The following is a 14,629-nucleotide window of genomic DNA, read 5'->3' as shown; positions in this document are numbered from 1 at the left end:
CTCTCCCGTAATTTAATGATGTCTTTGCACGAAATATGAGACATACAAATAGTTGTCTGGCACTACAAAGATTGAAAGTGAACGGTGCCATCATAATAAAATATTGACTTACTTTGCAATTGTTCTAAACATCTTTATAACTTGATTCTACTATGAAACATTTTGATTGAAGTACACCAGCCCAACATAGTATTTCTGCTGCTGTGCTTTAAATTTAAATTACGAACTACTTGGAAGAGCTCGTTTTTGCATGACTTCTATTTCAATGATTAGGTTCCCAGAAAATCCAAGGACTCATATTACAAGCACACCCTACATTATTCACTGAAGTGCAAAGCCATGCACTGTAATTATATGCAATTATGTAACCAAGTAATTTAAACCATCTGAAACTGCTGAATTCTACCTTCTCTTTATCAGGGATAAGATGAGTCTATAAATGTACTGAATTGCTGTATGGTCATATTGTCCCCCATTACCTTACACAGTTCATAGGCAACCTCTGCAGCAAGTCACAAATAAAATAGTCTGTCACCCTGACTTCTAATCTTCAAACTTAATTGCTTGCCACAAAAGTGGAAAATAATCTCATCACTTGCCACCTGGTTTTGTCAACATTATGGGTGGCAAACAAACAGTTATTTCCATGAGATCTAAGTGATCCAGGATGATGTGCAGTTCACTTCCTAATTTAACCAAACATGGGTTTGGTAGCAGCCTGGCTGTAATATCATCCAAGGCAGAGTGTAAGCTGGCATTTGACTAACGTGAACAGATTGATAGCTTGCTGTGAAGTGTCTTTCCTTACTCCCTCTCTGGCCATACTTATATACGGGTGAAGCGGATGGCCAAATGAAATTTTTTTTTTTGCTGTCAACCGCTCTAGGCACAGTCAGCAGCATCTAAATGGCCTCTATCTCAGACACGTATTATTTAATAACTCTGTTGTGCACCAAGTTACAACCTTCATAATTTTTAGATGAATGAAGTTAAGTTGGCTTTAGTTACTGAAAAGGTTTCAGCTTGACTGCATTGAAACTTTGCTGGCTAGAGGTTTTAGAATAGAATCAGCAGTAGTACATGACCTCTGAATTATTTCATTTAGAATCCTTGTATTGATTGTTATTTACATTAAAGTCTTGAAACTTGGAACAGTGGTATTATTTAATGAATGTAATAGAACTATCATTAATACAAATGACAGTTAATCTGTTATGGACAAGGACATTTCTGTTCCAAATTTAGTTGAAAACTCCTAGAGGTAGCTTAATGGAGTCACATAGTTAATGCTTTTATATCAAACTGAGGCTGCATACAAATTTTCATCTTTCTGAGTCTAATATTTAGCATCTTCAATTTTTCATAAAAAGCTGATTTTGAACAAATTGTTGTTCTGATCAAGTTGAGACTTGTAACAGTTGATTGTGATATATGTTTGCCCATTCTGAATAATTTTTAGCTTTCTAGTTTCATTATTTATTGCCACTTATTTTGTTCTTAAAACAATGTATTTACTGAATCACATTCATTTGATCATTCTGTGATTTAACTGTTTTAACATTTAACTGAAGCATATAATGACAAAGTTTGCAAAAGCTATTTCAATTTTTAATTTCACTCTTAGATTATGGTGCAATATTTTGTATGCTACACACAGGTGCATTATGATGATGTGCCGCTAGTAACAGTGAACTGAGTTAAGTCCCAGGATAATCGGTCACCTCTGTATCTCTCAAATCGTACTGTGCTTATTTCACCACAAAATAAGATTTCCACTACTATCATAATTACATCCAAGAAGTGAAAATAGTTATCTGTGCTGATAATACAACAACCATTATCAAGCCTAATGGAGAAACTTCAGTACTAGAAAATGTAACTAAAATTTTGCTGAAAATTGATTATTGGTTCTCTGCAAGTGGACATTCACTGAACTTCAATAAATATAAAACTTGTAATTCTGGACTGGACAATGCCGACCACACAATTAGAAAAATGCACTCATTCCTCACTAGCAGAAACTTGGAAGGATAAAACACAGAACTTAATTAAAGGAAGAAATAGGTGAGAATGTGTGTCTGGTGCACAGCATTTGTATGAAAGTGAATTGTGGACTATGGTTTTTTAACTACAAAAGAAGAGAATAGAAACTTTTGAGATGTGGTATTACAGAAGGATACTGAAAATTCATTGGACTGATAAGATAGGGAATGAGGGGGTTCTCCAGAGAATCAGGGAGGATAGAAATATATGAAAACTTTGAAAAGAAGAAGGGTGCGGGATCACAGGATACATGCTACGACATCAGGGAAACCGTAAGTGAAGAGAGAGACTGGGATACATCCCAAAAATGGAGATAAAACCAAAGCTGATGAAATTACAACAAACAAATCATTGTGTCAAGGATGTTCACTACCAAGTATTCCTCTGAATATTTACATTACTAAAATCATTCAGTACTGGAAAAAATACACAACCATGTCAAAATACCAGAAGACAGTGTTTTAAATATTTTTTGCAGATGATGCCCTTTATTACAAGAAAAAGTTGATAATTTACAATGTGCACTTCACCACTTTAATCATGACACGTATTTCATAACTTTAACTGTTACACTGAAACATACCTACCTCTAATTTCTCATTTGCACTCAGTGTCTCATCAGTGGAAATCCAATGAGTTGGTGTAAATTGGTTGTGTGGCAAATTCTGCCATGATATACACAACACGATGTTCAATTAACACATTTACTGCTAGGGTTCTTGACAAGAGCCAGATGGCTTTATTAATGTTCCTTTTCAACACAATATGTAACAAAATTACAGTTTCCTTCTGAATAAGATGATTTTATGATTACCAAAACCTACATCAAGGGTTCAAGTAAACCTTTCTTACACAACTGGTTGGATGATTTTTCTTCCTTTCCAAGTTTCCACATTTATTGTCACTTATAGCAATACAAAGATCAGTTTCAGACTTCACTTGAAATGTTGTTCACAGGCAAGCACTTTCAACATTCTATTAATCAATATAATGTCAGCAGATTGTTTACAGTGCACTTCCACAATTGAGTTCTGACAGATTAATATCACACCATTGGTTTCATTTTACATGGTCAGTTAACACACCAGATTTACTGATACAGAAGATAAATATGCAGACATTCATGGTGTTGATAGAAAGACGCGACCAGACAAATGTCCACTGACTGACTCCAGGAGTTATTAAAAAATAGTAAAAGTTACTGTTGAGATGTTGATCGGATGAATATGGGCAGCAGATTCACATGGAGATGTTAGTCATGTATTAGGTGACTCTCATTACCTAAACATTAACGTGGTAGTTGCTAGCAGTGTAGTTTTTATGTACATTGATGTTGCTTGTAAAAACGGTGGTGGCAGACAGCAGGCTTTTGAAGAGAAGGGGTATTTATAAACTGGCATGAAGATGATTTGAGAATTTGAAAACTGCATGTTTCTTTGTAGAAATGTATGATTGAAATACATTAGAGTGGCAGATAATTGTTTAGGCAATAATTTGATTTACATAATAAATTGTGGATCAAAAAAATAAAAAAGTTTACAGAACTATTTGCTATGCCTTTGTTGTGAATCAACAACGCAGGGAAAGAGAATGCAACTTTCCGTAAAGAAGGCACATCACATTGCAGTTATGCACAATTAAGTCTTTTAATTGTGCCTGTCTGCAACTTTGTGTGTCTTCTTTATGGTAATTAGCGATTTGTCTTTTCCTGCATTGTTGATATTCCTGCCTGGAGTTTCCATATGTTGTGAATTACCTGCTAACAAGTTGTGCCAACTTTATGAAAAGGATAAATTACTACACACCATTTAGAGGAGACTTTGACTCTCAGATAGGCACAGCAATAAGACTACTACATATTTAAGCTTTTCGTCTAAAGTAGAAAACACACACACACACAGTCTCACAAGCACGACTCTCACGCACCTGACCACTATCTCTGGCAGTGAGGGCCTTACTGTGATCAACTGTGCTCGATGAGAGAAGCAGCCCACGAGTGGTGGGGGTAAGGAGGAGGCTGGGATGAGGAGGGGGAAGGATGGTAGGGTAGTGGTGGGGGAGTATGCAGGGACATGGTGTGGACAGGGTAGGGCTGCTAAGTGCACTCGTTAGGTTTGAGGGGAGGGAGGGGGTAGGTGAGTTGAAAAGGAGAGAAGTAGAGGAGGGGTAAAATATTTGTGGGTGCCGCATTGCTGGAAAAGAAGGCTGTGTAGTGTTGGAATGGGAGGAGGGAAGGAGTTAGGCAGGTGAAGTACAGAAACTAGTGAAGGTTGAGGCCAGGGGATTGTGGGCATGTAGGATATATCGCAAGGAGAGTTCCCACCTACACATTTTAGAGAAGCTCGCATTGGTAGGAAGGCCTTAGTTGATGCAAGCTGTGAAGCAGTCATTGAAGTGAAGCACGTTGTGTTAGGCAGCATGTTCAGCAGCTGGGCAGTCCAGCTGTCTCTTAGCCACAGTTTCTCAGTGGCCACTCATGCAGACATGCCCACATAGAAAACAGCACAGTGGTTCCAACTTAGTTTATAGGCTGCCAGCTTTGAAATTACGATAAATTATGCAAATTCATAATTAGTGGCTTAACTGTTTAATGATGGCTGTCATTCGGGCCAGAAAATTTAGAGCAACAAAGTATAGTGGTAAAGTCAGGAATCAAACAGGTATAATGGCACAAAAGGCAACAGTAATTTTGGGTATATCCGGAATTCAGTACTAGTTATCTATTAGGTTAATTAGTTTCTGGAAAATTAAAAAAAATTCACTTAAAGTCTAGCTGTCTAATGGTATGTGTCAGTATGTCCAAAATTCCTAATTATCTCAGTCTAAATCTACCATTGCTTTTGTGATAATTTCTGTTATTCGTTACTTTGTTAATATGGCTTCCAGAAAAACTAAATACATCATTGTAATTGCCGTACTAAAAATGATCATCAAAATAAAGAATTTGACTGGAATGTGGTCTGAATAATGTTTTGATAGATTTGAGCATACACTGCTGACACACGATATGGGCAACTAGATTCAGGTGAAAACCAAGGAAAAGAAAAAAAAATTAATGGGAGTCAGTAAGAGCAGATAGAAGGATTCCAGCATGCTCTGTTTCAAGACTAAGACGAAAGTGATGATTTTCTGAAGCACAGATCTGGTTCAGACGAATCACTGTGGACAACACTATTTCGGAACAAGTGTCACCCTTCAGTTATTTGACCCTGGCAGTAATAAATATCTAGATTTAAAACTGGCAAGATGTGGATTTAAATGTGGTACAGTGTGTAACATATCAAAAAGAAGATAAAATGACCATAGGAGCACATTCTAAAGGGAAACCTACATAATCTTTTTTCAGTTCCTGATGCTTGTGTGTAAATAGTCAGTCTCTTTTCTGAAAGAGAAATTTTCAGGTCTCAGCAGCACATGGGCATTTCATTAAATGCAACAGCAACATGTGAAAATTTATGCTTGACCTGGGCATGAACCAGGTATATGTGTCCTTCTGGACATCTGCAAGAACAGACACCACATATACAAATACATACATATATGCACCTTGATGTGGAAATGATATTTTCTGTACAGTGCAGAAGCACTCACTCATCCGAACCCTTGTGAGGCTCAGCTGAATATCTGTGAGCAAATAGGGAATTAGATTAGATTAGATTAGATTAGATTAGATTAATACTAGTTCCATGGATCATGAATACGATATTTCGTAATGATGTGGAACGAGTCAAATTTTCCAATACATGACATAATTAAGTTAATTTAACAACATACTTAAGTTAATATAACAACTTTTTCATTTTTTGTGGTTTTTTATTTTTTATTTATTTATTTATTTATTTTTTTTAAATTTATATCTAAAAATTCCTCTATGGAGTAGAAGGAGTTGTCATTCAGAAATTCTTTTAATTTCTTCTTAAATACTTGTTGGTTATCTGTCAGACTTTTGATACTATTTGGTAAGTGACCAAAGACTTTAGTGCCAGTATAATTCACCCCCTTCTGTGCCAAAGTTAGATTTAATCTTGAATAGTGAAGATCATCCTTTCTCCTAGTATTGTAGTTATGCACACTGCTATTACTTTTGAATTGGGTTTGGTTGTTAATAACAAATTTCATAAGAGAGTATATATACTGAGAAGCTACTGTGAATATCCCTAGATCCTTAAATAAATGTCTGCAGGATGATCTTGGGTGGACTCCAGCTATTATTCTGATTACACGCTTTTGTGCAATAAATACTTTATTCCTCAGTGATGAATTACCCCAAAATATGATGCCATATGAAAGCAACGAGTGAAAATAGGCGTAGTAAGCTAATTTACTAAGATGTTTATCACCAAAATTTGCAATGACCCTTATTGCATAAATAGCTGAACTCAAACGTTTCAGTAGATCATCAATGTGTTTCTTCCAATTTAATCTCTCATCAATGGATACACCTAAAAATTTGGAATATTCTACCTTAGCTATATGCTTCTGATTAAGGTCTATATTTATTAATGGCGTCATACCATTCACTGTACGGAACTGTATGTACTGTGTCTTATCAAAATTCAGTGAGAGTCCGTTTACAAGGAACCACTTAGTAATTTTCTGAAAGACAGTTTTGACAATTTCATCAGTTAAGTCTTGTTTGTCAGGTGTGATTACTATACTTGTATCATCAGCAAAGAGAACTAACTTTGCCTCTTCATGAATATAGAATGGCAAGTCATTAATATATATTAAGAACAACAAAGGACCCAAGACTGACACTTGTGGAACCCCATTCTTGATAGTTCCCCAGTTTGAGGAATGTGCTGATCTTTGCATATTATGAGAACTACTTATTTCAACTTTCTGCACTCTTCCAGTTAGGTACGAACTAAACCATTTGTGCTCTGTCCCACTCATGCCACAATACTTGAGCTTCTCTAGCAGAATTTCATGATTTACACAATCAAAAGCCTTTGAGAGATCACAAAAAATCCCAATGGGTGGTGTTCGGTTATTCAGATCATTCAAAATTTGATTGGTGAAAGCATATATGGCATTTTCTGTTGAAAAACCTTTCTGGAAACCAAACTGACATTTTGTTAGTACTTCATTGTTACAGATATGTGAAGCTACTCTTGAATACATTACTTTCTCAAAAATTTTGGATAAAGCTGTTAGAAGGGAGATTGGATGGTAATTGTTGACATCAGATCTATCCCCCTTTTTATGCAAAGGTATAACAATAGCATATTTCAGTCTATCAGGGAAAATGCCCTGTTCCAGAGAGCTATTACACAGGTGGCTGAGAATCTTACTTATCTGTTGAGAACAAGCTTTTAGTATTTTGCTGGAAATGCCGTCAATTCCATGTGAGTTTTTGCTTTTAAGCAAGTTTATTATTTTCCTAATTTCAGAGGGAGAAGTGGGTGAGATTTCAATTGTATCAAATTGCATAGGTATGGCCTCTTCCATTAACAGCCTAGCATCTTCTAATGAACACCTGGATCCTACTATATTTAGAAAATGCATTTGAAAATGCATTTAGAAAATGATTGTTAAAAATATTTTCAACTTCTGACTTTTTGTTTGTAAAGTTTTCATTCAATTTGATGGTGATACTGTCTTCTTGTGCTCTTGGTTGACCTGTTTCTCTTTTAATAATATTCCGAATTGTTTTAATTTTATTATCAGAGTTGCTGATTTCAGACATGATACACATACTTCTGGATTTTTTAATAACTTTTCTTAATATAAGACAGTAGTTTTTATAATGTTTGATAGTTTCTGGGTCACTACTCTTTCTTGCTGTCAGATACATTTCCCTTTTCCGGTTACAAGATATTTTTATTCCCTTAGTAAGCCATGGTTTGTTACAAGATTTCTTACGAGTATATTTAACTATTTTCTTGGGGAAGCAGTTTTCAAATGCATTTACAAAAATGTCATGAAATAAATTATATTTTAAATTGGCATCAGGACAGAGGGTGCTATATTGTCAGGGCTGGATGGGAAGTGTGCTCGTATGGCCAAGGCAGTTAAGGCAACCATTCTAGAGAGGCAGAGCATCTGGGTTTGAGTTCCAGTCCAGCAAAACTTTTCATATGTCACTGTTGCATTTAAAGCAGTTCCTGTATGCAGCTAAGCTCTGAAAATTTCTCTTTCATTCCATATATATGACTGCTGAATCATACAAATGGTGCCTGTTCTTTTGGACATCTTCTCTATGTTTTCCATCAGAGTCAGCATAAGTTTTTGAGTATTGCAGTCCTTCTTTCATACTTTTATTGTGAGATTTTTCTCCCCTCATAAATGGATACCCAAACTCAGGCATGGATCCAGGACAGAGGTCACAGGAGTCGTGCGCCCTTCCCAAAAATCAATCTACTAAAAGCATTTATATTTTCATATAAATTAGTTTCCAATTTTTCAGTCAACTTTCAGAAAATGAAATAGTGTTCTCACTAAGGGTTCTGAAAATGACATAAACTCGGAGTAATGTTTTCAGTTGCTTTCCTGAATGTTAGCCTGTACTGATGAGCCCTGTCCTTACCAGGTGCAGGAAACATTGCAGCCATGTAAAGGCATCCATTCACAGGCTGACTATACTTATTGCTAGCAACAAATCCAACACATTTTCAGACATGATGAATCTTTGTCAACCCGTCCCCCTCTCCCCCTGGATCTACACCTGCAGTGAAACTTTTCTCCATTTCTTGTCTCTCATTGAAAAAAATTATTACTGTAAACGTATGGACATAATTTCAACAAAACAACTGTTACTGTCCTGAAAACAGTGTCAGTATTGGTGCCATATCTCACTGAGTTCTTTGTGCTTCTCAGTTATGATATTGTTCTAGAAATAAGAGAACAAAGTAAATTATTTAAAATCTTCAAGTGTAATATCTCTCACATGCAATTTTTCCCCTATTTCTCTCTTGACAGAGAAGGTGAGAAAATTAGGCGATGGCAAGAAATAAAAATCCGACAACACAGATTACTTGCTGAAGCTGACCAGACAACACCAGCTCATATTGAACAGATAATGAAATCTGGATTTACAATGAGTGATATTAAAGGTAAGCATGAAGTACACAATCTTTTATGTTCATGTTGCTCTGCATATCTTGCCTAATCCATGGGTAATAACTTTTAACATGTTTATCCCAACAGGTCTCCAGCGAGGTTATTCAGAAGATGTTGTAGAAGCAGATGAAATTATTATGAATGGACCGACACCAGATTCACCACAATCACCTAGCAAGCTTAAAAATAGACCATCTAGACCACCACGCAAAGGCTCCTTGTCAAGAAATGCTACTTATGATAACATGGAAAATGCATTGACAAATGGAATGTTGGAGCCAGGTATGTTTCAGACATTATCTTGGAACTGCAAAGGTAACAAAAGTAAATCTGGCCTGTCAGTATGATATTTGGAAGAGTTCTAAGGAAACAGACAGAAAGTACTTGTAATACAGCTAGTTTTCTGTGGATATTCGTAAGTTAGTTATACTTATTTTGTTTCTTGTGTCCTGTAGTGTTTTCAGAGCTGTCTTGAGAAGGAGAAAAACAAAATGTAATAAAACAATGTAGTTCTCTGTGCGGTTGATGGTTTATTGATAACACTCATTTTCCCATGCACTTGCTCCTCAGTTATCAAAGGTTACAGGTTTTACATTACCAAATGCAGGTAGCCACTGGCAAATATTTGAATTAGAAATACTCTAAGAGGGCTGTTTAGTTTTCCTTCACTGCTACTGGTCAGGCTCTGATGGGTATCATTCAGGCACCAATCTTTTCTGCCATGTCAACTGAAACAAATTAATTTTATTCTTGCTACTAAAAGAAGTTTTCTTCATCAGAATTGGGTTGACAAGTGGAAAACTAGCATCTCATGATGGCTTGACAATGTCTTAATGTTTTGAATTAAATTCCAAATTTCTTCTTACAAGGGGACCGCACCTACCTGCCATCACCAATTTTGCCCAAATTTATAGTATCTGCAGCGCTTGGTCAGAAATTAAAGTAACGGAAGTGGGAGCTCCAGATGTCCAAGTGTTTAGAAAGAAATAGCACTTATGTCACATGTTGGTTGAGGCATGGGCCATTTACTAAGTGTGGTTTCCAAGCAGCAGGTGGTGCAACAGAAAGAGTACATAATTTGAAGATCATGGGATTTAGTCCCTAAGCAGAAACTTCATTTTATTTTCACTTTTTACATTCCTGACACCACAAATAAACTAAAATAATGCTCATTGTATTGTATTTATTAATATTTTCATAAAAGGCTTGAAAAGGTAAATTTGGGATTGTAAATAAAATTCAAGGAAGGGACTGTAAGATATACATAGAAACATTGTATATAAAATTAGATACTTTTAATATTTTACAGTTGATCATTTACAAATTCTGGACTAATAATCATAAAAACAAGGGAAGCAGTAATTTTTTTGCTATCTTGCTCACAATGCTGCAGATTTACAATTACATGGTTGTTTTACAGTTTTTATATGAAACAAACGTTGTTTACATTCATAACAGATTCTCTCTCAATGCACAGTTTGGCAGTACACCAAGCATAAATATCATTTGTCCAGATATATGAAAGGACAATTTGTGATGTACAATGGAATGTATTTTGACACAGTCTTTTTGGGATGTAATTTCTTTCTGTCTCTCAATGAAATAAGAGCTGTTTTGAAGATTTTTAATCATATTCTTTAGATGATGATACAAATAGACATTGGAGGGTTGCACTAACAGTGTGCATTTGGGGAATCACTTTAACACTACATGACGGCAATCGTTCTTCCTCTTGAAAAATCTTGCCATACAGTTTTAGATTTCTTTGACCTCCCCATGAGTGGGTTAATAGAAGAAATTTTGTTCTCTTGCACATGGGGACTCATCAAATCACATACAATATTTTAAGCATTATTTCGTTGTATTTGGATTGTAAGTAATGTAAAAATTGAAAATTAAAAAGGAAGTTCCCTGAAAGGGAATAAGTCCCACGATCTTCAAATTACCATTCTGTACTCTTTCCACAGCACCAGTTGCTGCCTGGAGAGTTGCTAACATAAATGTCTCATGCCTCACTCACCCCACATTATAAATGCTAAATTTTCTAAACAGTGGGCCATCTGGAGCTCCCACTTTTCTCACTTTCAACCTGTGCATATTCATAAACTTGGACGAAATTGGTGACGATAAGTAGACGTGATCCCCTTGTTAGTGTGTTATGAACTGAGGTCGTAAAACTGTTGTGGTATTCTGCTAATTAGATATGAACAAATGAGCATTATGATCACTGCGCACCGCGACGTAGGTTATTAGCTGGTGGTGTTGCATGCACATGATGCAGTAGCAAAAGAGTGTAAGTGGAGCAGACACAAATGGGGGTCACCCTATTGAAGATATGGGTTGCAAATGGGAAAATCAATTGAGATAAGCCACTTTGTCAAATGGCAAATTATTATTATGCAAATCCTGTGAATGAGTATCTCAAAAATGCAAATCTTGTGAATGAGTATCTCAAAAATGGCAAAGCTGGTTGATGTTCACGTACTGTCATGAGCATCTATGGAAAGAGGTAGAAGGACATTGCAACTACCATTAGACGCTATATCATTGGATGTCCATGACTTTTCACAGAATGTGGGATTTGGAGGCTTGTGTGCTCTGTAAAGTAAGATAGATGGTGATATGTGGAATCTCTGCCAAAAGAGCACAATGCTGGTGCATGCACAAGTGCTTTGTTCATCTTACATTGTTGAACATGGAGCTCTTTAGCAGATCACCCCTCTGTGTTCACATGTTGACCCAGTGATGCCACAAGGCCACCGGGATTTGATTGTCGATCAATGGAAATGTGAATAGAATGAAATTTTCACTCTACAGCGGAGTGTGCGCCGATATGAAACTTCCTGGCAGATTAAAATTGTGCGCCGGACCGAGACTCGAACTCAGGACCTTTGCCTTTCGCGGGCGAGTGCTCTACCAACTGAACTACCCAAGCATGACTCACGCCCAGGTAGGAGATGAGGTACTGGCAGAATTAAAGCTGTGAGGACGGGACGTGAGTCGTGTTTGGGTAGCTCAGTTGGTAGAGCACGTGCCCCGCGAAAGGCAAAGGTCCCAAGTTTGAGTCTCGGTCCGGCACACGGTTTTAATCTGCCAGGAATTTTCAATAGAAATGTGTCAGGTCTTTGGGTGAATCACATTTTTGCTGCAGTAGGGTCATATCCAAAAATGCTATCATTGAGGTGAACGGTGTCTTGAAACATCCAGCATGTCACAGACACAGGCTGGCGGGAGCAGTATTATGCTGTGGGAGACATTTTTCTGTGTTTGCATGGGACCTGTGGTAGTAATCAAAGACACACCGACAGCCATGAACCACCTGCATCCCTTGTTGCTTGATGTCTTTCCCAATGGCAATGCCATCTTTCAGCCGTATAATTGTCCAAGTCCACAGTGGTTTGCAGAACATTATAGTGAACTCACATTGATGTCTCTGCAACCAAATTCACCTGATGCAAATCCTATGGAACCCATCTGGGTCACTATTGGGCACCATCTCTGCGTACACAAATCAGTGGACCATTATTTATGTGAATTACACAACCTGTGTGTAGACGTCTAATGCCATATCCCTCAACATACCTACCCACAAACTGTCGGATCGCTGATGTGCAGAATTAGTTATATATTTAATTCCAAAGGTGGACAGACAAGCTCTTAAGCAGGTGGTAAAAATGTTTTGGCTCATCAGAGTATATTGGTTTTTAATATGTGCATTGTGTTCATCTTTGCTTCTCACACATCCATCAACAACAGCACAGGCTGCATAGTATACAGGGTGACACAGAAGAACGGGAACATTTCCACAATCCAGTGAAACTAGAAGTGATGAAGGACAGAAGTTGCATTTATAGTAATTGAAACCTTACAACTTTGCCAATTTTCGAAACATATATATGGTGTCCTTTATGAATACATTCGTGAAATCTGTTGTTGAGATTCCTCATTGACCTCTGCAACATCTCAGCTGGTATACTATGAATTGCATCCCAAATTCTCTGTTTTAACTCATCCAAGGTTCCTGGTCGAGTCATGTAGACTTTGCTCTTGACGTAGCCCCACAAGAAAAAAATCACAAACAGATAAATCTCGTGACCTAGAGGGCCAGGGAATGTTAATGAATCATGACATCAAATGGTTGCCAAACAATTCTAGCACATATGCCATTGATTGCCGTGCAGTGTGTGATGTCACTCCATCCTGTTGAAACCAGGCTTCTTGTGCATTTGAAAAGTTGTTCTATGCAGTTGTAACAAAAGTTCGTAACATCTCTACGTAACAATCAACACTGACAGTTTTCTTCACTTGTGAAAAAATATGGTCCGACAATCCCATGTGATGAAACACCACACCATACTGTCACTTTACTAGCATGTAAAGGGCGCTCACGAACATCATTAGGATTTGTGTTTGCCCAGTAATGGTAGTTCTGATTATTCACATAACCTGTGAAATGAAAATGTGCCTAATCTGACATCCACAACTTGTTTAGAAATTCATTGTCACTGTTTATTTTTGTTATCACTTGTTGACAGAATCCTAATCGTAACAGGTAATCGTTGTCCTTCAATTGTTGCACCTTTTGTAGTTTGTATGGATGAAATTTTAAATCAAGATGAACAATTCTGTGAACACTCTCCCGGGACATTCCAACTACTGCTGCTTGCTTATGAATTGAATGATGTGGGCTCTGTAAGACAGACATACAACTTCAACATTCACTGGAGAATGCACACTTCTTGTTCGTTCTGTTGGTTTCTTCTTGAGGGGAGATCCACTCTCTTCAATGTTATTAATCCAACATTTTATCGTGTGTTTCAACAGAATGGCATCGTTATGCCCTAAATTATAAATATGTCGAAACTCCCTCTGCGCCGCTGCCAAACTATCATTGTTTTTATAAAACATTTTTATGGCTAATGCATGCTGTTGCCCATTCCCCTAATCCATGATTACTGAAGTGGCAGACTGTTTACTTGCTAACTGTCATGAACCCACAGTGCTGCCACCTGCCCATGGCTGCCACTACTCATTTCAAACATTCCCATTATTCTGTGTCACCCTGTATTTGCATGGCATCATCACATTCACTTAACATCAGCAGTTACACTTAATACATTCAACTGATGAGTAGCTTCCAGTACTGAAACAGACAGAAGATGTTCTGCTCCATAGGTACCAATGGTTTTTCTTACACTGTTGTTATGCTTCTGTGTATCAAGCCCTGAATGTTAATACTGTTGTGCCAGTAGTCACATCAAGTTGTTAATATACAAACTTCTACATCACATAATCTTTTCCATTTTTTGAAAAGAGTGTTCCTTATGAACAGCAGGCTCTACAGAATTCCCTAAGACTCTCTACTCTTTCGTTTTTTTTCCCCTTCCTCATATTGCTCATTAGTAATGTTGCACCTTTTTCTTCCTCAATTATTCTACTGGTGTCAATTACATTGTCATCATGTTTTAAATTTCAGATTGAATTCTGTAGGAGGTAACAAAAATAGTATCACCAGTCATTTGTG

The 14,629-nt window shown here is 37.1% G+C and overlaps 1 protein-coding gene across 1 annotated transcript in view; it reads left to right on the top strand.

Annotated features, from left to right (window-relative positions):
* The window catches only part of LOC126163107 (ryanodine receptor), a 737,240-nt gene that overhangs the window by 390,919 nt on the left and 331,692 nt on the right, over window positions 1–14,629 (top strand). The window contains exons 29-30 of the mRNA XM_049920028.1: window positions 8,965–9,098; window positions 9,193–9,387. Coding sequence (XP_049775985.1) covers window positions 8,965–9,098; window positions 9,193–9,387 — 329 coding nt within the window. The remainder of the gene's footprint in view (window positions 1–8,964; window positions 9,099–9,192; window positions 9,388–14,629) is intronic.

The sequence above is a fragment of the Schistocerca cancellata genome, chromosome 2, assembly GCF_023864275.1.
Source record: "Schistocerca cancellata isolate TAMUIC-IGC-003103 chromosome 2, iqSchCanc2.1, whole genome shotgun sequence".
In the NCBI taxonomy this organism is placed as follows: Eukaryota; Metazoa; Arthropoda; class Insecta; order Orthoptera; family Acrididae; genus Schistocerca; species Schistocerca cancellata.
This window is presented reverse-complemented; position numbering and strand designations above follow the sequence as displayed.